This window comes from Cydia pomonella, chromosome 26, assembly GCF_033807575.1.
Source record: "Cydia pomonella isolate Wapato2018A chromosome 26, ilCydPomo1, whole genome shotgun sequence".
Lineage (NCBI taxonomy): Eukaryota > Metazoa > Arthropoda > Insecta > Lepidoptera > Tortricidae > Cydia > Cydia pomonella.
In genome coordinates this window covers 9840184-9867858 of record NC_084728.1, presented here as the reverse complement: position 1 = coordinate 9867858, position 27675 = coordinate 9840184, and the positions used below count along the sequence as shown (strand labels likewise).

General features: G+C 36.7%; 1 protein-coding gene across 1 annotated transcript; it reads left to right on the top strand.

Annotated features, from left to right (window-relative positions):
- Positions 1–703: 703 nt before the first annotated feature.
- LOC133531942 (uncharacterized) lies at positions 704–27192 on the top strand. The gene is made up of 6 exons (XM_061870380.1): positions 704–1638; positions 4971–5142; positions 8924–9035; positions 9882–9953; positions 11366–11526; positions 25157–27192. The coding sequence occupies exons 1-6, from the start codon at positions 1623–1625 to the stop codon at positions 27051–27053; spliced, it is 2430 nt and encodes an 809-aa protein (XP_061726364.1). The 5' UTR covers positions 704–1622; the 3' UTR covers positions 27054–27192.
- Positions 27193–27675: the final 483 nt, after the last annotated feature.

Below are 27675 nucleotides of genomic sequence, written 5' to 3'. Positions count from 1 at the left end.
ATATGTGATCAATTGATCATTCTACTGATACGTCGGACCAGACACCAGACTACATACCTGTAGCCAAACCTCTTTATTAAAGCAAGGCTTTTTGGTAACTAGGGAATGCAAACCGGTTTTAACCGAAACCTAAAAAACCGGTTAAAACCGGTTTTTGACGGAAACCCAAAACCGGATTTTTAGAATTTGAAAAAACCGGTTTCGGTTTTATTCGTGTTTTATATTTACCTAAGTTGCATGTTTTAAATGTTGTATAAATCGGTCCTAAATTGGTAACCGGATAAAATTTCTAATTTTGAGTAATTTCGTCTGCCGATGGGCGCCTTAACGGCCCGGACATCGCGCGGCGGCGGCAGCGGCGAGCGGCGACCATAGGTTGGAGCGAGACACAGCGATCCGACCTTTTGTTCCCACCTATGGCCGCCGCTCGTCGCTTCCGCCGCCGTGCGATGTCGTGCCCTCGTAAGTGTTATATCTTCATCGTTTGGTTAACACGTATATACCCCCTTTGGCACCTGTTTGATAATCACCAATGCCGTAATCTTGACATTCCTGGCTACTGCAGTGAAGTTGGCCGAATAACAATATTATAAAAATAAATGTTGAATATAAACTGTAACTTATGAATAATTAATTAGAATTAGCTATATTCGAAAATCTATATTAATTAGGAAATAAAAAAGACCATTAGGTTGCGTTATTTTACACAGAGTTCGTATGGCCACATCCTGTCTCCATCATCAGATCAGCTCGATGGTACCATAATATTGCATTGTCACCCGACTTACATATGTAGGTATGCAAATTTTCAGCTTCATCGGAAACCGGGAAATGGGTCAAATTTAACTTGCAAGATTTGACCCGTAAGCGCATAATAATAGGACAATAAAGCTTGTAATAGGCCCTTGAGGCATTGTACCAAGGATGCTGGCGGCATTCCCTCGTTTTATCGTAATACTGATACGTTGTGCGAGGAAGCCGCCAGCTCTTCGGTCACCAGTTACGTCAACCAGACGTTTCGCAATTTCTGTCTTAATATGGAAGGTAGAGTTAAGGAACGCAATCTCCATAGGCAGAACTTATGCAAAAGTGTCCAGTGGTCAGCTATAATTAATAGTTCCAAATCTCTCCAAAGTAGCGCTAGAGTAGCTAAGAACCTAGGCGTTACTGACGGAGTAAAGTGCGCTCGCTGTCTATGATTTGATTTTTTTTCAAGTATTCTAGGTATTGTAGCGCCACCTATTTAAAGTTTTTTGATGACACTTTTTGGTACATGGAGATTTCGTTCCTTATCTCCACCTTCCGTACATCAAAATATATTTGATGGAGGCCATATTTAAAAGAAGAAGAACTATTACCTAACCTGTCCCAACCTTCATGTAATTTTTTCTTCTTCTAAACTGTTCAAAATACTGACACATTCTTCTAAAAGTGACACGACAAAAACACAATGCAACGATGTCACACCAATCCATCCAACTAACAAAAACCCACAAATTTCCATAGAAAATGCATTAAAATCCATACAACCCTCCAAATTACATGAAACAGTGAAACTTAGAAAACCTGATATGCTGTTCTCATAAGCAGAAGAAATATAACATCGGAATAAAGATAACCCAATGGAGAAGGATGATGGTATGTTAATCAATCTAATGTAAATACTACATTATACTAAATTTAATAATTTTGCGGAATATGGTCAAAATATTCATTTATAGTATTTTATGCAACAGTTGTATAAGAACGGTCAAAAAAGGCGAGTGGCGTGAGTTAAGGTCTTCGCACACTATATCAATTCCACACCAACTCAACTCACTTTTGGTTCAGCTTAGTGGACGACGAGTGGACGACGCGTAGACCACCCGACAGTACTTAAATGTTAAACATTGTACTGTAGGACATACAAGATAAGGCTTTAATTTCAATATTTAATTTTGAGTCGAGTGGCTGTTGAGTTGTAATAGTGTGCTAAGACCTTTACAATGTGAGCCGGAGCCGCAGGCGTAGGCGAACATTGTAAAGGAATACGCCACGAGCATTTTGGCCACCGTAGCCTACGGAGACTAACAAGCAACGCTAAGCGGTCTTCGTAGTATATGGGTGTTGCTATATTTCGGGTGTCACATGCGTTTTTCTGACTTATGAAGTAATTATTTTTACTATGCAACCAAATGAATATTTTGTAAGTTGGCAGCAATGCACTTAGTTTAAAACTGTATTCGTTTTGGTTTTGTTAGGTTGGTAGCCATTAATCGCAGTAACGTTATAGCGATTAAAAGCACAAGAGCTTTTATGAGATAGACAATATAGACTTTTCTTGAAACCTTTTATGTATGTTCTTATATTCGTGTTAATGAATGCATAAATGACAGATAACAGTAGAGGAGTAGGAAAAAGAGTAAAAAGCATTTTGTACTAAAAAGTCCAATAAATGTTTCCTAAATACAGGCATTTCAGATTCGCTTATTGAATTGGGTTGGAATTATACAATTTGGGTGCCATACCATAAACACTTTTTGCACGCAGGGCTGTTTTTAATTGCTGATATGAGATTTTGTGTCGCTGCCGTGCACTATTATAAACAGGAAATTGATTAATACTTAATTTAACATACATAGCAATTTCAAAAATATATAAACACGGTACAGTTAATATTTTCAAATTAATAAAATATGGCTTGCATGATTCAGGTATCTTTAATATAAATTTAATATGTTTTTATTTACAAGGACGCAATTAACAAGGGTCTGTTTCACAAGTCTAAAGTATCGGATAGCTAATTAACAAATAAATTAAGTGCCAAATAAAACTTCCCTACAAAAATCTCCCAGAGGATATAGTATAGGCCCAAAGTGTCAATGAGTTTAAGAATAAATTAGATGCGCACAATGCAAATTCTACTCAACACTGAAGACTTTATAACTGACTCTGGATACAGGCATTATTAGTTTTTTCAACTGCCTGCCTGCTTTACAAATAATAATAAGCTTGTGGCGAGCTGACGGTGAGTGGCGACACCGCGGACCCCTATTCCAGAGGGCCCTTTTATTTGGCCCTCGCCTCTGCGCTTGCCTTCACCGGCCGGCCAGAGTGGAGTCGCAAGAGCGGGACCTATGCTCCAGGTTGGCAGTGTAAAATGTCATAACGCCGGCGGCCTGCTGAACGGATTACCGGGATCTGGCTTCCGCAGTCTCACCTCTCGACAACCTCACAGCTGCTCCAAAGTGTTGCCCTATTGTCGCACTGTGCGTGCGGCCGTTGTGGGGCCGACTCAATGAGTTGGCGAGTCACCGCCTGTCTTACACAATTCCGAGACTGATTGTCGCGGCAGGTGTCCGCTAGTCTCCTCCCATAGCCTATTATCCAGTCCATCCAACTTTCAAATCAATAGCCTTATGACCTTAGATCCCATCGCAGCACAAAAGTGCTGCACTGCAATAGTCTTTGCAAGTTTGCACCTGGCGGGGACCATCTCCGGATGTATCATATTGTGCGCTCGGAGATGGTATCCGCCACGTGTATCCCTTGCTTGTAGATTAATTTGTCTTAAAGGGCCTCTGCGCTGTTGGCTTCGGCCCCACGCATACCTCCCAAAGGTCCGGGACCCCATGGTCCCGAGATATGGTAAGACAGATAATAATAATAAGGAAAGTAAGTAAGTACCTAGACTTGGCTAACGAGATAACCGCCATGTGGGATGTTGATTCGACGATCATTTGTCCCGATAGTCGTTTCAGCGAACGGTCTCATAGCGAAGAGTCTCGACCAACACCTTAAGAGACTCTCGCTAGGTGGTTGGATCAAGGGTCAGATGCAGAAGGCGGTGATCTTGGACACGGCGCGGATAGTCCGGCGGTTCCTCTTTCTGCGGCCCTGACCACCGGCAGCTTGGGCCCTGCCCCGCTGCTGGCGGCACCCTAGGTTAGGTTTTTTATAATGTGTTTATATCTTTTGTATTGTTTTGTAAGTTAACTTATATTATAGACAGTTACAAGTTTTTATTTAGTTTCACCTGTCGCGTTGTCTGACGGTCTGTAATCAAATCTTGCAAGTTAAATTTGATCCACTTCCCGGTTTCCGATTGAGCTGAAAATTTTCATACATATGTAAGTCGGGTGACAATGCGATATTATGGTACCATCGAGCTGATCTGATGATGAAGACAAGAGGTGGGCATAGGAGCTCTGTGTAAAAGAACGCAACCTAATGGTGTTGTGGGTTTTTAGAATTGTCTCTATGAGTATTAGTTGCCTGTGGAAAGAAAAGTACAGTCAGCGATAAAAGCTTGTATCAAAACCCACTAGACTAGACCGTTCATCCACAAAAAACTCCTTGAAAAGCACTCCTCTTCTTCTGCCTCGCCTTCTTCCCGTTACCTGAGGCCGTCTATCCCAATCATGCGATGCCATTTATTCCTTTCTTGGGTGTCTCTGTCTTGTTCGTGGAGTCCCAACACCTTCATGTCCTTTCGAACATTCGCCATCCAAGTTGTTTGCGGCCTAACTTGAAAAGAACTCCAGTTTCACTTTTCGAACGAGCGAGCGAAGCTCTTACATTCAATCATTCAACTTAAAATACAGAGGCTGGCTTGGAGCATGTCCCGGCATTTCGATGTTTAAATTTTTTTATGGTCAATCCCATGGAAAACCTTGTTCAGTATGACCATCTTAATTTTAGTATTCCTGACCACAACCCCAAAATCATCCAGTATATATCGTTGCCTAGTACCCACAAAACAAGCCTTATTGAGCTTACTGTAAGACTAAGTCGATTTATGTAATATTGTCCCATTTTAATTTATTATTTATTTAGCCCACACACACACACTACACAACCCACACCCAACCCCAACCACCACCACTTCCACCACTCCCCAACCACTCTTCTAACCACTAACCACTTCCAAACCACTAACTAACCACTAACCACTAACCAACCACTAACCACTGCCCAATTCTGAATGACAGATGACAACGACGAGACTGCAGGCAAGGCCCGCTTCCCCGTCCTCCCCTCCCTAATCTCCCTCCAGCAGATGAGGAACCGGCTCAATACCGCCCAGAGCGGCAGAAGGCTGATGCAGTGGAGCGCCTTGGCTACTGGCGCCGAGTTGAGAAGGATCGCTAAAGAGTTAGGCATGTGAGTACTAAACATATATTATTACCTAGCCGGCAGAGTTTCTTACCGCTCCCATATTGGGATACCCTCCTACAATCTAGAAGGGATTTCAATCTTTTCGTCCATGTCAGAGGTGTAGGGTTAGAGCCGGCGTAGCTTTGTTTGACGTTCATAAGCGCATTGTAATATGCCTACTTGAAAAATAATCTTTATCTTACTAGCGATCCGCCCCCAATTAAGGAGTAGAACATTAAAAATTTATACACCTAAACCTTTCTCAAGAACCACTCCTCCACACATGAAAATCCATTTAATAGTTTTCGAGTTTATCGCAAACATACAGACGCGGCAGGGAACTTTGGTTTTTATAAAATGTAGTCATGAAAGAAGCCCCTGGCGTCCGTTGACACGTGGACGACATTCGGAAGATAGCGCGTCACTTCTGGATGAGATTAGCTCAGGATCGGGGCAAGTGGTGTACTGGAAGAGAGGCCTATGCTCACCAGTGGGCGATAAAGGGTTGATATGATGAAGATGTAGTGATCATAATCGCTATGTGCGAAGTTGGTGGTTGGGGAAGTGTCACAAATTCACAAGGGCGGTGGCACACTCGTGTACTATCGCGTGAAGCGACGGTTAAGCATGCCTAAGGCTGTTTTCAAATGCACCCAAGAAGCGGTCAGTTATTTACATTATCCACCAATGGAAGCAGTCTGTGATTTTTGACTAGTAACTTTCACTAAGTAATAAATAAATAAATAAAATAAATAAATATAATAGGACATTATTACACAAATTGTAATATAAACCTAAACCTAAACTGCCTTTACAGTACGGAGCGAATTCTGTAGCTTAAAAATATATTATAACGCCTGCAGTTTCTAGTGCCGCAATATTGCACATGTATCAATAAAATTGTTCAGGCGCTGAACTAAGGGGAATTGCTAAGGAGCTATCTTTTTATCGTCTATTCTAGTCTATTCTATCGTCGGACTGTAAACTTTAAAGCAATGAAGTAAGGTCTACCAATGATCAGTTAAGCTCTTGCCATCGCCCAGAGCGGCAGAAGACTGAAGCAGTGGAGAACCATGGCGCAGAGTTAAGCAAGGCTTGGAACCGGTTTATAAAATACCGGTTTATTTCTCCGGACTTTTATAAGAATGCGAACGTTTTAAGAACTTTATTGTAACCTAAAAAAACAGTTTATTCGACGAGCTATGGCCGGCCTGAGATCACGTAAACATAGACACCGACACAGGAACCGGTTTTTAATTATTTAAACCGGTTAATTTGACAGGAACTGTTCTAATAAAAACCGGTATAAAAATAACGGTTATTCGAGTGAAACCGGAATTAAAAGGTTTTGCCCCATGATAATGGTTTGGAAATTTAACCGGTTTCCGTGCCTTGGAGTTGAGTAGAATCTTTAAATGGTTACGCTTGTGTTGTGAGTACTTTATGTATTAAAACTTTATTGCTCGTAAGTGGAAATGACAAACTTAATGCCTTAAGCCATTGTTTCCTAGACAGCGACTTAAAAAAAAAAATTATAGGACATTATTACACAAATTGACTAAGTCCCACAGTAAGCTCAATAAGGCTTGTGTTGAGGGTACTTAGACAACGATATATATAATATATAAATATTTATAAATACTTAAATACCTCTACATACTTAGGGCTAAAATAGTAGTTTGTGTCACAAGGAAGCAAAATGATATTTAAGCCGGGATTTGAATCCAGAACAAAGCGAAGGATTCTATAATAGAATCCCGAGAAGAGCGAGAGATTCTGTAATAGAATCCTGAGCGTAGTGAGGGATTCAAGTGTTTACGCCCGAAGGGTAACGAACATAAGACAGATCACAAACACAATATAAACAAAATATATACACTGTACAAAGGCCAACTTATTTATTTATTTATTTTTAAATTTTATTGCACATCAAAAAAGGTACAAATGGCGGACTTAATGCCTCATGCCATGCTCTACCAGTCAACCATACGGCCTGTGATACGGCCAAACAGAAAAATGTCAAGGTGTCCCTATACGAGATCTCTTCCAGTCAATCTTTCCAGACAAACGAACTAACTGAATACTATGTACAGAAAGTAAATTACTCGTATGGTTAAATTATTACAAATGTTAATAATTAACAGCTCTTTTTATAGTATATCGGTGTCAAACAAGCATATGGCCCGCCTAATGGTAAGCAGTCACCGTAGCCTATGGACGTCTACAACACCAGATATATTACATGCGCGTTGCCAACCCTTTAAAAACCTGTACACTTCTTTTTGAAGAACCCCATAGTGTAGTCCCTCGGGAAAACCTCGGCTGTGTAGTAGCCGAAGCATCCGCGGGAGGAAAATTCCTCTTAAACCACACAGTACGCGACCATTTGGATTCTAGGGTGTGGGGATGAACATCCTGCCGACGGCGAGTGGTGCGGTGATAGAAAGCGGCCGTTGGCATCATGTCAAACTAGTATTTTAAGTATACAATCAAGTACCGTGCTTTTCAGTCAAGTACCGTGTATTGGCAACGAAGCTTGCTGAGTTGCCTAAGTGAGGTACGAGATTGAAAAGCTTGATTGTATCACTATTGTATACAATACTTTTTCTACGAGTCATCAAAAATAATACTTTAAACTAATAAAAGCATACATGTGAACAACCCAAAAGTATACCTACAGCTATTTAAGATACGCGAGCAGCCGCGATACCTTCATACTCGTACGCGCCCCGGCCGGGTGGTCAACGACACCTTCATGAGGCCCTGGTACAGTCAGCCAAGAAAGTGGTTTACCACTTTTCGACTCTATTACTTGACAAATAGAGTCGAAAAGTGATAAACCACTTTCTTGGCTGATTGTACTTGCTCCTTGCTAAATTCAATTTTTAAACAGTTTTTTCTCGATTTTGGCCACCGTAGCCTATGGAGATTAACAAGCAATGGTAAGTTCGTAGTCTATGGATGTTGCTATATTAAGGGTGTCACTTGTGCGTTTATGACTTATGAATTACGAAGCAATTGTTTTGTAATAAATTTTTCGTAAAAAATTGTATAGTAATACAACCTAAAATAAAATATTAATTTGAGCTATCTTTTTGTTTCGTCCTCTTGACCGCGGTGAGCTGTGATTGGTAATTTTCATTATAGTTGACTCAACCGTTTCGAAATGAATATTATAGTTGAGTTGGGAGCCCATACATGAAAAGTACCCAATTCCAGTTTGGTATACGAAATCTTAATTCAATCATTACAATCTACGAGTAGAAATAATCTTTAGATTACAGCCCATTGTATAAGCGGTAGAACACACACAAGGAGGCAAAGTCTCTCCTTAGACTTGAAGCTTTAATACCGCTTGCGATTTTGGGATCGTCGGTGATTCCTACAGCGCGCATTTGGACTGAGTCGATGGGTCCAAGCTGGCATGCATATATTATTATTTATTTATTATGTATATCTTTCCCATCACGGAACAATGGTGTTCCGGACCTTTGGGAGGCGTGCGCGGAGCCGAAGCCAACACGTAGAGGCCCTTTTGACACTTTAATGAAATGTAAGGGGTAGGTACACCTAGCGGATGTTGCCCTGGCCTTGCCCGTGTCATGGGACGCACGCAGAGGCAGCACCCGCCAGGGTGTAAGGACTATTTGAGAGTTGATGGAATCTAAAATGAACTGGGCTATTGGGTGAAAGCGATGGACTAAATACTGGGCTATGGGATAAAAAACCGGACGCCTGCCTAATAAAACTTATTATTTATTATTATTATTATCTGTTTGTCTCGCAGAGTGTACGTGTCGTTCACCGAGCAGGTTCGAGACGCGTTCATAATACTCGCCAGGTGTCGCTACTTCTACCCGAACCTTAACAAGATGGTGCTCGAGAATTTTCCGAAAAAAGTAAGTCTTCCTCTTTTTCTTCCTCATGAATAGGGTATCATCAGGCGGGTAGTTTGCTTGTTCAGTTCAGTTCAAATATACTTTATTCATGTAGGCCTAGCAACAAGCACTTATGAATAGGAAGACAGTATTACATATAATTATCTTAAGCTAATTATCAGAGCAATTTATTGATGTAAATATTATTCCATATATAATACTAATGAATATAATTCATAGATGAAATTTAATACTAAGAATTTCACAAAATTTCGTCATACAAAAAAAAAACAATTGTATAAAAAATACTAGTCTAGAATGTTTCTAGAATAAATTCTAAATGTCAAACAAAAAAAAACAACAAAGGAAGTACATGCATTGGAATATCCATTTCATCATCATTATTCAAATATAATAAATAATTAATCATTTCAATTAATCCCACGTTGTTTTATCATTCATGTAGTCTTGTATAATAAGCTTTAGAAATAAGATTACGCTTTACATGATTCTTAAATTTATTAATTGATAATTCAAATTAAATTAAATTTATCTCTAAGTGAGTCTCTATGGTTCATTTTATATATTGCTCGAATAGTCCTCTTCTGCAGAACAAAAACGGTATTTATCTCTGAAGCACCACCCCACAGTAAAATACCATATGACATAATGCTATGGAAGTAACTAAAATATACTAATCGAGCTGTTTTGACATCAGTTAACTGACGGATTTTGCTTACTGCAAAAGCTGCAGAACTCAGTCTATTCGAAAGAGTAGCAAAATGGGGACCCCACTGGAGTTTAGAATCTACTTGGTTGTCAGCTTTATAGAAAATACAATGACTTAATATGTGTGTTTGTTTGCAGGCTTGCGTGACTGTTGGCAGGAACACTAAGAGTATAGCTGGCTGCAGAATAGCTACTTACGGGATCGAAGATGTAAGTGTTCTTGTTGCAACTGCTGTGTGTGCATAGCATGAGTAATAGTTTCGTAGAGAATAGATATTCTTCTCTCGCCCCGAATTAATTACCTCACCCTGACAATGTCAAGTTTTGGCAACCAAATGACGCCATAAATGTCATCTTCCGTAGTGGATTTTCAAAGAAAATTTTGTAGCCATAAATTTGCCTTGAAAGGTGGGCCAATATGGCTACCGAGTGGGGCCCACGGAACACCATAGATGGTGCTGGCCGGGGTGCAGGCAGACCGAAAAGGAGATGACGACTTGGACGTATTTTATCCGGATTGGCGGGAATCTACAAAAGACAGGGTTGAGTGGAGAAAGTGAGGGGAGGTCTTTGCCCAGCAGTGGGACAGTCAGCGTCAAATACTTCGTAGCAGTCAAAGTAGCCAAATAGTTCGGTGCACCATATATTTAGTATGGTGTAGGTACCGAACTATTTGGCCACTTTGACTGCTACGAAGTATTTGACGCTGACTGGACATTAAATTAGGGAAAATGAAAAAAAAATGCTGCCATCTTTCGACACATGACTAAAATTTTTAGAACGCCATTTTTTTTTATCCTTATTATTTCACTGATATGTGTTAAATATCCAAAAGTGGCGCCATCTAACCGGGCATGGGCTAAATGTTGTGGCGCTATCGCTCGGAACGATGCCGCCATACTTTTGGCCTTTGATCTATTAATAGATGGCGCACTGTGGCTACAAAGTGTTCTTGGACAGTCCACTTCTATTTCAAATTATCTTTGGTATTAGGACTTTTCTGTATTATATTGACAGACATATGGTATGCGACGGAATTCGTCTATACGGTATGGAGGCTAGAGGTGCAACCATGACATCTTCATATTTAACTTGAATTTACTTGAATATATATGGAGCTCATCTGCTCCTAAGCATATCAAAGGTTAAATTCAAAACACTGACAGCAACTTCACTCCCTCAATAACGTCGTTCATGTCATGTCCTTGTGCTACCCAAGCGCCACCGGAGAGATTGCGAACTGACACAGCTTTACAGCTGCCAACTGACATTTTAACAACAGTTATTCCATAATAGATTGTTTTCTTTACCTCTGACAGTATGGAGGGTATACTGTCATCGTCTTAAATTCTGTTATTTTCTCGCTAAACTTTGTTATGGCCGTTATGGGATACTCAACAACAATGTAGTGTATCTACTTATATGTCAATTTCCACCTTTTTGCATATTTTCCAAAAAACGAAACGACAGAAAATTTATATCTAACTACCGAACGTGCTCACAAAATTTAACGGTTATTGATTGAAAAATTAGGCCCACAGAAGGGAACATCCTAAAGCATTTTGCCCAATCTGAAACGGACACCTTCAGCTTCGGTCAATAATATAAATGCAAATTTTCAGAACTGCCCCGACTCCTACCCCTTCCTCGGCATCGACAAGGGCGGCGAGGTAATCGCCGAGGCCAAGCAAACCTGGCACGAACTCCTGCGCAAGATGATCTTCATCGAACAGCTGCGGTCCAACTTTATGAGTCTGGACCTGTCCCATGATCAGACTAACAAGTAAGTGATTTTCATTTTGACATGGGAGATGCCCTAGTGCTCCTCACTGTCACCGTATATGTCATCTTGAAACTGTCGATTCACGAAAGTTGATACGAATGGAATGAACTAAATCTTTTTGTATTACTGACACCTGTATCGGTATCAAAGAGAATTTCAAATAGAGGTGCATTGTTAAAGAAAATTTTATAGCCACAGTAAATTTAGATTTTTTAGGTTAACTGGAAGAGATCCCTGGAAGGGATAAGTTCGCGTTTGAACAAATGATGTGTGTTCTTTCCTGTTTTATGTTTCTTTTTGTACAATAAAGTGTTTTACTACTACTACTACTACTACTATTTACTGCCATCTTTCGACACATGATTAAAACCTATAGAACGCCGTTTGACCTTAATATGTGTTAAATTTGTTAAATATCAAAAAGCGGCGCCATCTAATAGATCAAAGGCCAAAGGTACGGCAGCATCGTTTCGAGCGATGGCGCCATAAACTTTAGGTTGTGCCTGGTAAGATGGCGCCACTTTTTGATATTTAACAAATTTAACATATCAGTGAAACAATAAGGATCAAAGTCAAATGGCGTTCGAAAAGTTTTACTCATGTGTCGAAAGATGGCAGTAAATTTACGTGGCTACAAAGTTGTCTTTGACAATCCACCTCTATTTCAAATTCTCTTTGATCGGTATACAGTCAGAGCCACCATTTTATTGGTTGGTACAATACAGACTGATATTTTATATCAATTATTCATTACATTCGTGCCAGCTCTTGTGAATCGATCTGTTCAAATAAGTCACCGTCAATGGATTTGACAGCATCACGGCGTCATCTATGGCCATTGGAGCACTAAGACGTTTCCCTTACATATTTAATTTAAAATATGGATTCATTTGTCTTAGAGGCCTCTTACAAGGACTATATCTTTAATTTAGGGGTCTTAGAGGCCTCCCACGAAGAATCTTTAATTTAGAGGCCTTAGAGATCTTTTAAAAGGAAAGCTGCCGGTGGATGCCTTCCGCCTACTTAAGAACTTGCTATAATTACAGTGTTGGGCTTATTATTTAGTTTGATACCTTCTATGAAATACAATGCCTTGAGAAAGTTCAGATTTTATTACCAAACAAAAATAAAAATCAGGCTACAAATTAATGAAACTATGACTGTGAATTTATAAACTAAAAAACGTACGCTATATCCCAAACATATCAATGTTATGCCAAAAAGCCTTACACCATTTTGGAAAAGAGCTAATACTCTTCAAACAGCTGGATCGATATTTATCAAACATAGCTAAAAACCAACGCAAGGAAATTCACTTACAGATAAAAAAAATCGGTCCATCCTTTGGAGAAGTAGTATGCCACAGAAAGACAGATAGACAGACATTGGCGTCAATAACACTCCTCGATGGAAGGTAGAGGCAAGGAACAGAATCTCCATAGGCAGAACTGTTGCAAAAGTGTCCAGCTGTCAGCTATAAATAATAGTTCCAAATCTCTCCAGAGTAGCGCTAGAGTAGCTGAGAACCTAGGCGTTATTGACGAAGTGAAGTGCGCTGTCTATGATTAGATTTTTTTTCTCAAGGGTCTAGGTATTGTAGCGTCACTTATAGGGAGCGTGCATGAACTGTAGGAGGCAGCACAGGAGCCGTCAGATTTTTGGCGCGAGGCGTAAATGTGATGTTTATTGTTCCGATGTAACCCACAAGATGGCACAACCTACTATGCACAAGAAAACACGTGACGTGTAAATGATTATGGTTCCGATTCAGGCCACAAGATGGCATACCCTCCAACGCGCACGGTCCCTACATGTGCTTTTTTGTCGGACACTTTTTGGTATATGGAGATTCTGTTCCTTGCCTCTACCTTCCATGCACTCCTCTTTTACGTTGGGGATTCAAAACTAAATTACATAAATACTGATTTCGCTACAAATCTAATCAGTGCTCATACTTTACGTCGTGTTTTTTCTCTGGTTGGTCATCAGAGGGCATACCGCGAATATAATCGAAATTCCGTCTTGCATATTCGAGCGACACGACAAATAAATTTCGATTTTCGTTTTACGCGGTAGGGTCTCAGATTTACGGATTATAGAAGAGGTGTGTGAAAAAAAATTGTGCCTTTATTTTTCAAATGTCAACTTTTGACAGCCAGTATTAATTACATTATGGAGTGTAGAAAAAGGAGCAAAATCAAAATGAAGTGTATATCAAAAAACAAGTTAAAAGGTGGCGCCACAATACACCGATTATTAAATGTCATAGACCTAGTATTTTATATAGATGTGCTACACGCGTGTGCTGTGTGGGTCAGAACAGACGCAATGCGACAAAATTAAAAACACGTTTTAACATTCCTGACAACATACCAAAAACAACCTACGTAATTTGGTCGGGTTATATGTTGCCACTCCCCCATTTCGCCTGTATCTTACTATACTTCTATATTTCATGTAATATCCATGAGCCTGCCTAGCGCCACCGGAGAGATTAGTAACTATTATTTAAAGCTGAAAGCTGATCAATTTGCAACAGTTCTGCCATAAGAGATAGACGTCCTTTCTCTACCGTCCATAGGAGAACTGTTACTAGTGTCCAGCTGACAGCTGTAAATAATAGTTCGAAATCTGTGCGGTGGCGCTAGGGTAGCACAAGGATATGACACGAACTTAGACGTTATTGACGGAGTGAAGTGTGCTGTCAGTGATTTGAAATTTTTTATCATATTAAAAAATTGTTCGCGATGTATGGTGGCGCCACCTATTTAAGGTTTTTTGATGGACACTTTTCATACACAGATTGTTCTCCTTACCTCTACCCGCCATAAGTTCCCCCATAAGAGATTATTCTCTTTACCTCTAGCCTTCATATGGCAAATGAAATGGTCTCATCGCACGAGTTAAAATAACTATAAAAGTCTGATTAGAGCTGATAAATAACCCGACGAGAATTATGCCATAAGAGGCTCATCTGGGATAACCGCGAAAATCGAAGTTCGTCAATTGCGGGCATTTTTCTCTTGTCACTCTAACTACGTCTTAGTGAGAGTAAAAGAAAAAGTTCCCAGCAATTTGCGAATTTCAATTTTCGCGGTAGGCCCCCTGATGTACTGCGCGCAGCTTGACATCAGCGTCAAATATTGTAATGTCCGTAGATATAAGATTCAAAAGATGAAGTCAAAGCCAGCTGTCACCCTCGCCACACACATTCCCACGATTAACAATGTATAACCAGATACTGTGACCATGTCGATAAAGTTATATCGATAAACTATCGACATTTCTTACAATTTTAATTTTACTTGAATTTTAAATTACTATACCTAAAATTAACAGAAAACGCTTTTATTCTTTATTGTGGTTATTCGGTCACGATTTTATCGTCACGTCACTGGTTGAAACGAAGGGAAAGTTCGGATTTTTAATTACAATACATAAATAAGTACTAAAATATGTTTTCTTTAAGAATTGAATTAGTTCATTATACACCGTGTTTTTATTGAATTCCGTTAACTTCGGGGTATCGGTAAGTACGTTTAAGGAAACTAAATGGCTTTGTTAATAAATTTAAAATATATATGTATATATAATTTTTTTATTATTTTCATTTTTATAAAAAGTTGCATATAGCGTTGTTGTAACACGGGCATTACATTTAACTCAACCAAACAATTGAAAACTGTGACATAAATATTATTTCGAACATCGATCGTCCGAGATAGTATGTACGCTAAGTAGCAAATGTATTAACTCGGACTAAACACTAATCAATATGTAAAAAGGTCCTAAGGGAAGTGTACACGCTCGTAAGAGCCTTATAAGATAAAAAATTAATTATTAATTATCTCCGAAATGGAGTTAATTAGAATACAGGTGTCTTTGAGAAAGTTACTTAATTTAAGCTCAGGGATGCACACTTGAAATTAACGAAAAAAAAAAAAACACGGTGTATAATAAATGTTTATTACACATTAGCATTTCAAAAGATATCTAAGCTTCGAATAATCACTATTCCGTTCCGCTGTGTAACGCTTGTCGACCAGTCTACATCCCTAAAAACTATTTTTACGCACACATACACAGCAGTGTAACCACCAAATTAGCTACGGCTTGATTATTCAATTCTGTATTGAGAACAGACAACGTTGGGGCCTTGGTAATACTGTGAAAAGTGAATTTTATTTTAACCAATTAAAACTTTTAGTGACCAGTTAACTGTTTTTTATATACGGGAAAATTGTGTATTTGTACCGTTCAAGTACGGGTTGTAAGTTATTTTAACTTTCAAATTTAAATATGTTATTAAAACTCGTTTATAACGTAAGTATTCCTTAGTGATTAAAACTAGAATTAGAAAAACATTTTGTGGCAAAATGTATACTTAACCAACAGTGCTTATACTTAGTTAAAAATATGAAGAGTACTTAAGTAGCGGAGATCCATCGGCAGTACAGTCAAAAGAACATTAACAATGGGCTAAATTAATTGTCAACAGGACACCGAGTGAAGAATTTGAACATACAAAAAATTTGAACAAAAACTCATCACCATTTGAATTTCGGTAAATTGTTAAGAAGTTCCGAATGATATAAAAAAATACATGATATAAAAAGAAGACATTTTGTATTATATAGAATAAAAGAATTTGACTTTTAAAAACAATTAAGAGAGAATAAGCTAGGTAATTAAAACTATGGCTGGTTTTGAAAACGTTATTTACAAAATGGATTCTTTGAAATCATCTGAATCGTTATTTGATGATGTATCTATTAAAGTGTCAATAGAAACAATCAACTGCATTCAGAACATATTGACCAATCTCATTTCAAGAGGAAATGCGCTTATTAACAAAACAGATGACAGAAATGAATTTGTTGATACTAACACTGAAATAATAGATTTTAATAGCAACAATGCAGGACCGAGTGATAAAATGAGCGAAATGATATTTAAATTGCTAGAAATACAGAAATATGAATCGAATATAAATATAATTCATAACCATCCACCTGAGATAAAAGAGATTTTAGGGTTGTTTAAAAACCAAATTTCTGTCGTTAAAGAATTATCAGAAGTCATTTTAAAAGATAGAGCTATAAAATACAGCGTTGATATATTTATTAAGGAATGCAAGTCTATGGAGATAATGCTTGAGTCACATGTTATATCAGAAGTGAAAAAAAGTGAAATTAATATCCTCAATGATAATCTTTCGCAAAAAATTCATAACTTTTTAGTATTATGCAAGAAATATAAGAACACGTTGAGACAATATATAGCAGGAATGAATAATAAAATAAAGTCAGAGATGGAATTGATAAAGCAAATTAATATTGTTATTGAATTAAGTAAGAATATCAAATTAGAATCCAACACCATAGAACGTTTTAGAAATGTTTGTGATAGTACTATTAAATATCTTCAGCGGCGTGGAAAAGAAGAAAGAAAACCAGTAATGGTCGAAGAAATCAGATATATGGATTTTATAAAAAACAAAAACTACCACCACCACCATCATACACCACCGAGCGAGTGCGACTATTGCATTGGTGTAAAATTAGAAGAGAATGAGTTTAAAACAGATTCTGAAGAACTTTGTGACGCTTGTTGTGCTGAACCGGAACCCCCTCCATCATTTACACTGAGTAGTGTGTCTTCAGAAGTTAGTAAAATGGAGAATAAGAAAGACGATTTTAAATTCATCGAAGGTAGCTGCCACGCAACAAAAGTACGCAAAATCACCAGAATCAACCGATTTTTAAACTCTGATGGAACAATCCAAGAAAATAAAGATATAACGACTATCAAAGAATTAAATTTTAATTCCGATCCGACTAAAATGGTAGAATTTGACAAATTTGAATTGTACAAACAGATTAATAATTATGAAATAATTGATATTAAGACTGAAGAACTAACAGGCAAACCATACGGGAAGAGTGATTTTAGTAATGTCAACGATAAAGATGAAATAATTGACACTAAGAATGACAAACTTACAAGAAAACCAGATGGGAAAGTTGTTTTCAATACTGCGAATGGCAACAGTGAAATAACTGGCATTAAAACTAAAAAACATGCACGAAAACCAGAACGGCAAGGTGTTCTGAGTACTGTTAATAATAACAATGAAAATAATGTCATTATACCTGAAGAACATGCCGGAACAAAAGTCCGCAAAATCACCAGAATCAACCGATTTTTAAAATCTGATGGCACAGTCCAAGAAAATGTAGAAGTTACGACTATCAAAGAAAAAAAATACGATCAATCTACAATGGCAGAATTTAGCGAATTTGAACTGTCAAAATATTATGATAACTTTGAAACTATTGACATTAAGACTGACGAACATATAGGATCAGCAGACGGGAAAGGCGGTCCTAGTACTGTTAAGTTCTTAAATGTAGATCATAACAAAGGTTTTACTAAAGATGCTAAAGCGAAATCAGAATGTATCTTAGAAGATTTTGCTATGATACATCCAACATTACGTGATTGCCTATCAGCACAACAGATTAGCTTTGTAAACATTTCCCAAACTAGCTTCGAAATGAGTTCTTTTGATAGCAGAGATTCGAATGGTGGTCCCTCATAGATACAAGTATCAGACATTTTCAATAAAAAAATAACATCTATCATTGTTTTTATTTATGCACACCTAGATTTAGGAACAAAAATAAATAAATATAAAATATACAAATTTTAGTTTTAATGATAAGTAACAGTTTTTGAGAAACAGTTGATGTTAAGATGATCAGTCAAGCAATGTCATTTTGATCCTGACACTGAGAAAATGTCTTGAAATCTCCGTGTGAAAGTTTCCATTAGCTAATATGAATCAAATTCACGCTAAGAACATTATTTGATGAATGAAAGAATATGACATTTCTTTAAATTACAAGATGTAATATACTAATGTGGTTTAGGGATATAAATTAAACTAAGTCCAGGTGTGTCTGTGATTCAAGGTCTTATGTTGAAAATACTCAGTTCTATTGGATGATCATGTTTAGTACTTCAGTCAAAACGATATCAACTTTCGTTTTGACCGAAAACGTTTATTCGAAATCGCATACCTCCAATATTCATTATCCAGCTTATTGCCAGATGGCGTCATTATTCTTCTTCTTTGCCATGTCCCGTTATTTGGGGTCAGCCCTACCTCGTTCGATGGCACCAGGTTTTTCTGTCCTGGGTTGTCTGCGTATTGATCTGCGCTAGCTCCAAGTCTATGGGAACGGCTGTCCACGACATGGTAAGGGGGCCTCACTTTGTCGTTCTTCCATATCTTCTTTTGCTTGAATATTGGAATAATGCGACTTTGTTTATTAATTTAAGAGTTACCCTCAATCTTTAAGTCTAAATCGTCCATGACAAAACAGATATTTATCCGAATGATAATTTTCTCAAAAACCTTTACCTTAATAGCTTGATTAAAATCCATATTAGAGTAAGCTTTTGCGGTCTCTAGCTCAGTCAGATACGCCAGACTCTTTTGACATGAAAAGAGTAAATTTGTAATGAAAAAATAAAGTTTGCGTATTTTGAGCATCGGAAAAGTAATTTTTTTTGAGTATTTGGCACCTTAAATAATGCAATTAAAAGGATCTGTCTATATTTAAATATTATAAATGTACTAATTAATATTATTACAATTACATTGAATGGCGGTCAGAAACCAAGATTTCAAAATATATATTCTACAGTCTATTCTTCGAATTTCAACTAAGTACAATTTTTGTGTCATATATCATTTAATCATTTTCAATTAATTCCGAGAATTATAAATATTATGATATACTTACTTCAACGAACTTAGTGATCTTAAGAATTAATATTCTCGAGTAACAAAAATGTCCTCCCTCACGAATTTTGTGGAGTATGTAATTAATAAATCATTTTCCTGACATGACTTTCATATACATTACTTTTTTTTAAATCTTAGCCATATTATTTGAAGTGAATATAATTATATGGTCATGCACAGCTGCTCTTACTATTCATCTTAATATTCATATATCTTGGCAAAAAAAAAAGTTGTTTTTTTTTTTTTCTATAGGAGAGCCATACATTGCTTAGTATGCCTACTTACATATTCATCTCGTTACATATGGCAAAGGGTTAGAGAACACCCCTTATATAGATGCAAAATGAATAAAAATACTATAAACTGCTATAACACAGTTTTGTGACGTGATTACTTTTTGAGAAATACCTATATCAACCAGCATTGAATAATATTTTCTTATTTTAGAATTTGTATTGAGCAATTTTTTAAGAATCGAATTTCAGTTTCAAATAATCTTAGTACGAATATTTTCGTTTATTACCTAATTTGGCATTACAAGCAAACGGAAATGACCATCGGCAGCTTTCTACGACAAACACAGTTAGTATTTCTCAAAAGTTGTCTCGTCACGAAATAAATTTAAAAATGTAAAAATTACAAGATCGTCTTATTTCGTGACGGGGCATTTTAGAAATACACAAAGATGCGATTTAAAATGTATTAATTCTCATTAGGAAATCCAATGGAAATATAATAAAAGCAAGAAAACTAACTTTACATTGGTTTCTATTGGAAGCTTTGAAAAAAGAAGAATATTTTAGTTTAAATAAAGCGCTAAAAGCGAAAAATCAAAATAAAAAGAAGAAAAGAAAATCAGAGAAAGTTTATATTGTAATGAGAACTACCAGTCTTCCACTTGTTTCCACTTGTTGACTTTTTGTAAGATATACAATTAAAAATGGAGAAGCAAAGAAATTTTCCTAGTCTTGTAAATAAATCGACGGAGTCTCTTAATACACTCAGCTTTGTCGAGTATCTTTTAAGTGATCTTGAGTCATACGAAAAATCATTTATTCACGAAGCAATTAATATGAAAGACTTGATTAATTCGAAGACTGGAGGACGTAGTTTATACTCAAATTCCCCTGAAAAATATTTCGTTGTTGCACAGTTAAACGACCATATGCATACGATCATAGACGTTCAGAAAGAATTGTCGGACGTTGACAAAGATAAACTTATTATGAAGAAATTGCCCAATAAAGGCGATAAAAACTATCTGAATCAACTCAATTTTTCTGACATTACTCAAATAACTGAAGACCAGAAAGAAGAATCAATCAGTCCTAGTTTTGAAGATTTGGAAACTACGTGGAAAATGAATAGTGAACGCGGTGAACTACAAGAAATAAATAATTCATCCTCAAACAAATTTGACAACTTCATGCAAACATGTGGAATTTGTAAAGCAAATAATGATGAATTTGAATTTTACTATACAAATAGCTCCAGTCACAATTCAGAGTCTCTATCTACACTGATAAGCCAGATTAGCAATGTTGTAGATATTAGCGGGAAATTTGAGAATGTTGGTGTTGCAACTTCAAATATAGACATGTTTATCAATCCTAATGAGATTTTCAAAAGTCTTGAAAAACGTAAAACAAAACAAGGCAACACCCACAAAGTAAAGCAACCTTCAGACTCTGTTTGCTATTATTCGGGAGCGGAAAACGATTTGAGAATCCTCGCTAATGTTATATGTAATCATTTCTCTGATTTACCAGCAAAAAAAGATAGAGTGAAAGACTGTGACGCTTGTAGTCGTAACCCATCAAACCATAAAGCTCCAAAATCTGCCGAAATAAATCAAGATGTTATTCAGTGCGATGACTGTAATTCTGATGAAGAATATAAAACAATACGTACAATAACTAAAGTAACAAGATACTTAAATCCCAATGGTACAATCCAAGAAGTCAAAGAAACATTAACAATTAAACAAATTCCAGAAGATCCTAAGGAAAAGTGCTTGCATAAAACACAATCAAAAAGTCAACAAATTGACTCCTGCTGCGCATCTAAACCTAAATATAGCAATAAAAATAGAAATGAACATGACCCTGAAGGTTTAAAGGAATGCACAAGACCTGATTTCACCAAGAAATCTTCGCAAGGACCGTCGTCTGAATATCAAGATCAATGCGAGTCATGTATACAGCACAAGCAAGATAAAGGACATAAACAAAGATCTTCAAAAAAGAAACCAGAAAGATCCAAATGTAACGTTTGTCCTAAAGAAACTGCTTCAAAAATAGATTTAGATTGTGATTTGTGTGATGAAGACCTACATAAAGGTTTGAAATCTAAACAAACCACAAAATCTATGACTACTGATGGGTGTAAGATTTGCCACGATGATAATAAAAACATTCAAAAACAGGAATCGTCAAATGTAATATGTGCCAAATGTGAAATCTCCAAAGAACAGCTTTGTGAAAAACATAAGAACATTTCTAAAGCAGACAATTTATCCATGCATTGTTGCACGGTTCCTAAAGAAGAACCAGATGATTGTGCACGATGTAACGAGCCAGTCGTAAAATCTAAAGAAAAAAACCAGCAAAGAGGAAATACAATGGCTGGCTTAAAGTCTGATTCTAAATGTAAGGTGCGCTGCGCTGATAAAAATAAAATGACACCAAAGAAATCAAAAAATATTTGTGATATCTGTTCTGCTAAAATGTTGCCAAAATGCAAGTCTAAACCATCGCCGAAAGTATCCTGTTGTAATAATATAACGGTAAAAAACAATAATAAAAATTGTCTAAAATCAGATGTAGAATGTGGTGCTTGTTTGAAATCTAAACAAACCACAAAATCCATCTCAACTGACAGCTGTAATATTAGCCGTAAATGCACTAATAAAAACCACTACACTAGTAAGCAAAACCAATCACCAAATATAAAATATGCCAAATGTGAAATTTCCGAAGATGAGCTTTGTGAAAAACATGAAATAAATTACAGTCATTTTGACTGCATGGCTTCTAAAGAAAGACCAGACCTAGAAGATTTCACAATGTGTTTCGAGTCACCCGTAAAATCTAATACGAAAAAACAACAGAAAGAAAATACAATGGATTGTTTGAAGTCTGATACTCAGTGTAATGTTTGTGCTGATGAAGGTAAAATTAAATTGAAGGATTCAAACAATAGTTGTGATGCCTGTTATGCTAAAATGTTGCTGAAATGTAAGTCTGAGCCATCACCTGATATATCCAGTTGTTCTTTTACTTTTATTTTTAAAGGTAAATCTAAGATGACTAAAAAAAGCATATGCGATACTTGTTTTGCCAAAATGTTGCCTAAATTCAAGTTGCAAACAACTCCTGATGAACCATGTTGTCATGTTCCAGTCAAAGAAAACAAAGTAGATTGCTTAAAGACAAATGTAAAATCTTGTGCCGGCAGTGATGAAAAAAGAACCAAATCCAAGGCAACAAAAAACACATGCAGTAAGTATTCTGCCAAACCCAGGACAACAAAAAACACATGCGATATGTGTTCTGCTAAATGCAAGTCAGAACCTTCATCCGATGTGTCAATTTGCCAGAATTCGGCCAAAAAAAAACCTGGGTTGTTATTACCTGAACAAGCAAAGTCATCTGGCACAGTTTATAAAGTTATGAGCTCTAAATCTCCTTGCTGTGCTAAACCTGTTTGCCCCAATGAATCAAAAGTCCAAATGAATATTGGTTCCGTATCTTATACTTCCTCCACCTCAAATTCAGTATGTAGTGCCTTTTCTCATAGCATTTCAGAAATCATATGTGGCGATTGTGGTCAGGTAGAATTGACAAAGAAAAATGAACCTTGCTGCTTACAAGATAACAATACTGGTTGCGAACATATTCCAAAAAAAATACACGATGATAACTGCTCATGTCTAGAAGATGACCAAAAACAAGACAAAATGAAAACTTCTCTTTTACCCAATTTACCAATAACCCCACAATGCACACAGCCGAAAGAAATTAATAAAAAACAAGTACCCGAAACTTGTAGTTGTGAAGATATCGCAAAAAATCCAGAAGTAATATATCCAGAAGACGATGATTGCGTGTGTCCAGAAGATGACCAAGTGAAGAACAAAACTAAGTGGGTTTTTGATCGAACCGAAACTACTTTACCCCCACTGCCTAAAACCCCTCATTCCACAGAACCGAAAAAATCAAATAAAGAAGTAAATGATTCGGCTTCACAAATGTCCCTCTTTTCAAAATTATTGACATATTTTCCTAAACCAGTACAAATATTAAATATAGACAAAAAGGAATCAAAAGATGATGAAATATGTTCCTCATGTTCCGCATGTCAACAAAACTCGAGAAAAGATACAAGCTCACCAATTTCCATAACTTATTTGCCGGATTCTGGAGTAATATTAAGCTTTGAACAACCAAAGCAAAAAGAAAAAGAAATATGTTCATGTAAAGAAATATTAGGAGAGCCTGATAACAAAACTCCATTGGCACAAGATTTTGGTTTATATGAGTCTAAAACACGCGTAATAACTCGAGTAACACGATTTCTGGACCCAGACGGCATTGTCCAGGAGAAAAGAGAAGTTATTACTATCAAACAAGAAATGCATGATCCCGAAGTAAAGTCGATAGATGATGTTAAAACAACGTCTTATTGGGATGAATCAAATGTATACAGTGCAGAATCCGAACAGAAAACAAAATAGTAAGAAGGGAAACATGAAAGATAAGATATGGCAATTTATCACTGATAAATATATGTAAAAGACAAAGAGGAAAGACAACATACACAAACAAATACATTATAAAATTTCTCTCAGTACGAGCCATTTCCTATGGAACATCAAGCTCTAGGTATACATTGAATAAGTATACTGACTTAAACGATTGTAATACATGTATTTCTATGTGAAATAATAAAAAATATTATTGTTTTTCTTCTTAACCTTCATTCTGAGACAACCAGCCAAACTACCACTGTACGTTATGAATAATCCTATCCCATCGTATGTTCTCGGAAATGTTAGTAATTTTTGTACCGACTGAATGAAATAGCATGACACGTTCGTACGTTTCCGCGAAAATACGATGGTAAAGAATTATTCACTACATGTTTATCACAAACAAATCCAAAGAAAACTAGATTTCAATGCCCTTACATTATTTTATTTCCTCTTTTTAAATGTTGAAACCTCAAAATGCGTTATGCACAATAATTTATCAGACGTAAATCAACGTTGCTTTAAATTTAATAAAAATAATAAATTAATATTTTTAAAATGAAGGGTTATCAGATTTTAGTCATTTAGGAACAAGGGACGAACCAGCAAGAAGTATTCTGTAAAAGCTATAAAAATATCTGATACGTTTACTTCTTTATATATGATGACGAACATAAATACAATAGTAACTTGAAAATATGTAATAAAACTGATAATAATATTAAAATTCAAGATGTTTTGTTTCGCCTTGATTTTATTTTATTTTAATGTATCTACTAATACAATGTACTTTATTCTTTTTTGGCGAGTAGCAGTAGTATAGTAAAAGGTAAGAAAATAATAGGTAAGAGAAACAGGACACAAGCAATAAGTTAACGGAATTCACCATCGGCAGCTTTCTTTCAAATATTTTACCCCTTGTATGCTTATACTGATCCATGCGTGGGAATTTAAATCTATTGATTAAAATATCAAGGTCACTTTTTAATGCTCGACTTTCATAGGAGGCATACGAGGGGTTAATGTGTTATATAAAATATCAAAGCAAAAAATTAAATTGTCTACAGGAAAGCAAAAGTTTTGGGTAAAATTATCATACCCAGGACAATGGTTACGATACGATACATTCTGTCAGAATTGGAAGAGTTGGAGAGAGAAGAATTTTTCAGACTAAAAAAAGTGTTGGAAGTGAAATATAGACTTAAAAAGAAAGCCAAAGCTAGAGCTAAAGATGCGGAGAAAAAGGAAATGGAAGAGAAAGAATATCCACGAGTTGGGAAAGCGTCATTGAAAGCAACTGCTTGTGTAGCCTGTGGAGGCCCCTTCCATCCAGGTCAACCACTGACTGACCAAGCGGCTATCTCAGAGATTAAAGACAATATTGATAAGCTACTATCTGCAACGGAAAACTATGAAAAGACGGTTTCACAGGGAGAAGATTTAAATGACTTCAAACGAACCGCAAAAGAATTGAAAAACATATTACGCACACCACCGTCGAGTATACCTGATGATGTGGATGTTGAGAATTTATGTGATCTATGTAAGGAAATATATTATGAACAATTGCCGAAATGCGTAACTTGCGATGAACCTATAATTCCAACTAAAAGTTTTGAAAAGACGGTTTCACAAGGAGACACTTTAATACATTTCAAACAAACAACAGCCATATTGAAAAACAAATTACGCAAACAACCTGCAAGTATACCTGACAATGTTAATATTGAGGATTTATGCGATTTGTGTAAAGATGTGTATTATCGACAACAGAGATGCACACTTTGCGGTGGACCTTTAGATAGGACGGATGACACTCTAAGAGTCGCAGCTAAAGAGAGCAGGAGACTGTTACTAGAACAACTTGAAACGTTACTTACTACTATAAAGCAATACGAGAGCGAAGGCCGGCAAGGTGATGAACTAAAAGAATTTAAAGAAAACGCCGCTGATTTAAAGAAAAAACTCGAAGGGTCACCAATGGATATGGACAAATTATGCTCAGACTGCATAGAACGAATGGCCAAACCCGAACGTCCTTTACCCAAGATACCTAGTACATGCGCAGTTTGCCATGGACCTATAACTGGAATGGATGAAAAGCTAAGGGTCGCAACTAAAGAAAGTAGGAGACAGTTACTGGAGCAACTTGAAGCATTACTTGGTGTTACAAAACAATACGAAAGCGAAGGTCGGGAAGGTAATGAACTCAAAGAATTTAAACAAACTGCTGCTGAATTAAAGAAAAAACTTCAAGGACCACCTATACCTCATGACGTGGATATAACCGCACTATGCCCAGATTGTAAAGATCGAATGAGCGATCTCGGGTATCCTATGACTAAGGTACCTATCACACCAGGGTCTGTTTCTATAAAAGCTTCTAAGGTTTCAATAAAATCACCACCCAAATCAGGCAGCAAAGCTGCTTTTTCAACAGGCACCAGCATGGCAAGTAGTGAAATGTCTTCAGATTTACAACTAGGCGTATTTGAAACTGAGGAAATAACCGAAATTATACAAGTGAAAAACCCCGATGGCACTGTCTCTGAGAAACGTAGGGTTATTACGATAAAGAGGAAGCCTAAAGATGACGACAAAGCGAGTGGTTCTGGAACTTCCAGTTTCAAAGACAGAAAAGTAGGACTTGTATCTGTAATTCATGATAGGAAAGGGTTGACGAAAAGATTGCCAGGTGACGCACAGTCAGAGTATGTAATTAGGCCCTTACCTATGGTGGATCCTATGGTAAAATCCAGTCTTTCATCAAGTTGTAGATTTGATGAAGTTTTGCAAGGTTTCACCGAGCTCTCTCTAAGGGATAATTCAAACGGTTCTGAAATAGACAACTTCGTTGAGAGAATCTCGAACGATTTCTCTATTACACATTCTAGAAAAGAAGATAAGACAGATGAAAAAGAAGAAAATGATAGTTCTATAGATTCAGAAATGCCGGAGAACTAAGCTCTTGTAGTTAAACTACGAAACAATGAGCAAAACCGGTGCTTTTAAAATATTTAAGAGTTAATTGACAAAGAAAGCTGGCGATGGTCGATATTAAAAATCTGTAATCTTGACTACGCCAATAAACAACAATTCTATCGATCTTTTCTTCATTACGCCATTTTCCTCATTCCTCTGCTGCTTGTCGGATCAGGGCAAGTTTGTTCACATTCCTATATAAATAAATAAATATTATAGGACATTATGACATAAATTGACTAAAGTCCCATAGTAAATTCAATAGGGCCCGTGTTGTGGGTACTTAGACAACGATATATATAATATATAAATATTTATAAATACTTAAATACATAGAAAAACCCATGACTCAGGAACAAATATCCGTGCTCATCACACGAATAAATGCCCTTGCCTATATCATCAGTAATATACCGTACAACGTACTATTACTAAATTATTACCATTTTAAGTCGTTTACATTCCTTATTATCGACAATTTTAACCGACTTCAAGATTTCAAAAGGAGGAGGTTCTCAATTCGCTTGTGTTTTTTTATGTATGTTACAATACAATACAATACAATACAATACAAATATACTTTATTGCACACCTCAATACAGAA

Bases quoted from the DNA above. Each gene is read 5' to 3' on its own strand.
- LOC133531942 (XM_061870380.1), top strand. The intron at 9,036-9,881 runs GTAAGTCTTCCT...GTTTGTTTGCAG, and splicing joins TCGAGAATTTTCCGAAAAAA to GCTTGCGTGACTGTTGGCAG. The intron at 9,954-11,365 runs GTAAGTGTTCTT...GCAAATTTTCAG, and splicing joins CTACTTACGGGATCGAAGAT to AACTGCCCCGACTCCTACCC.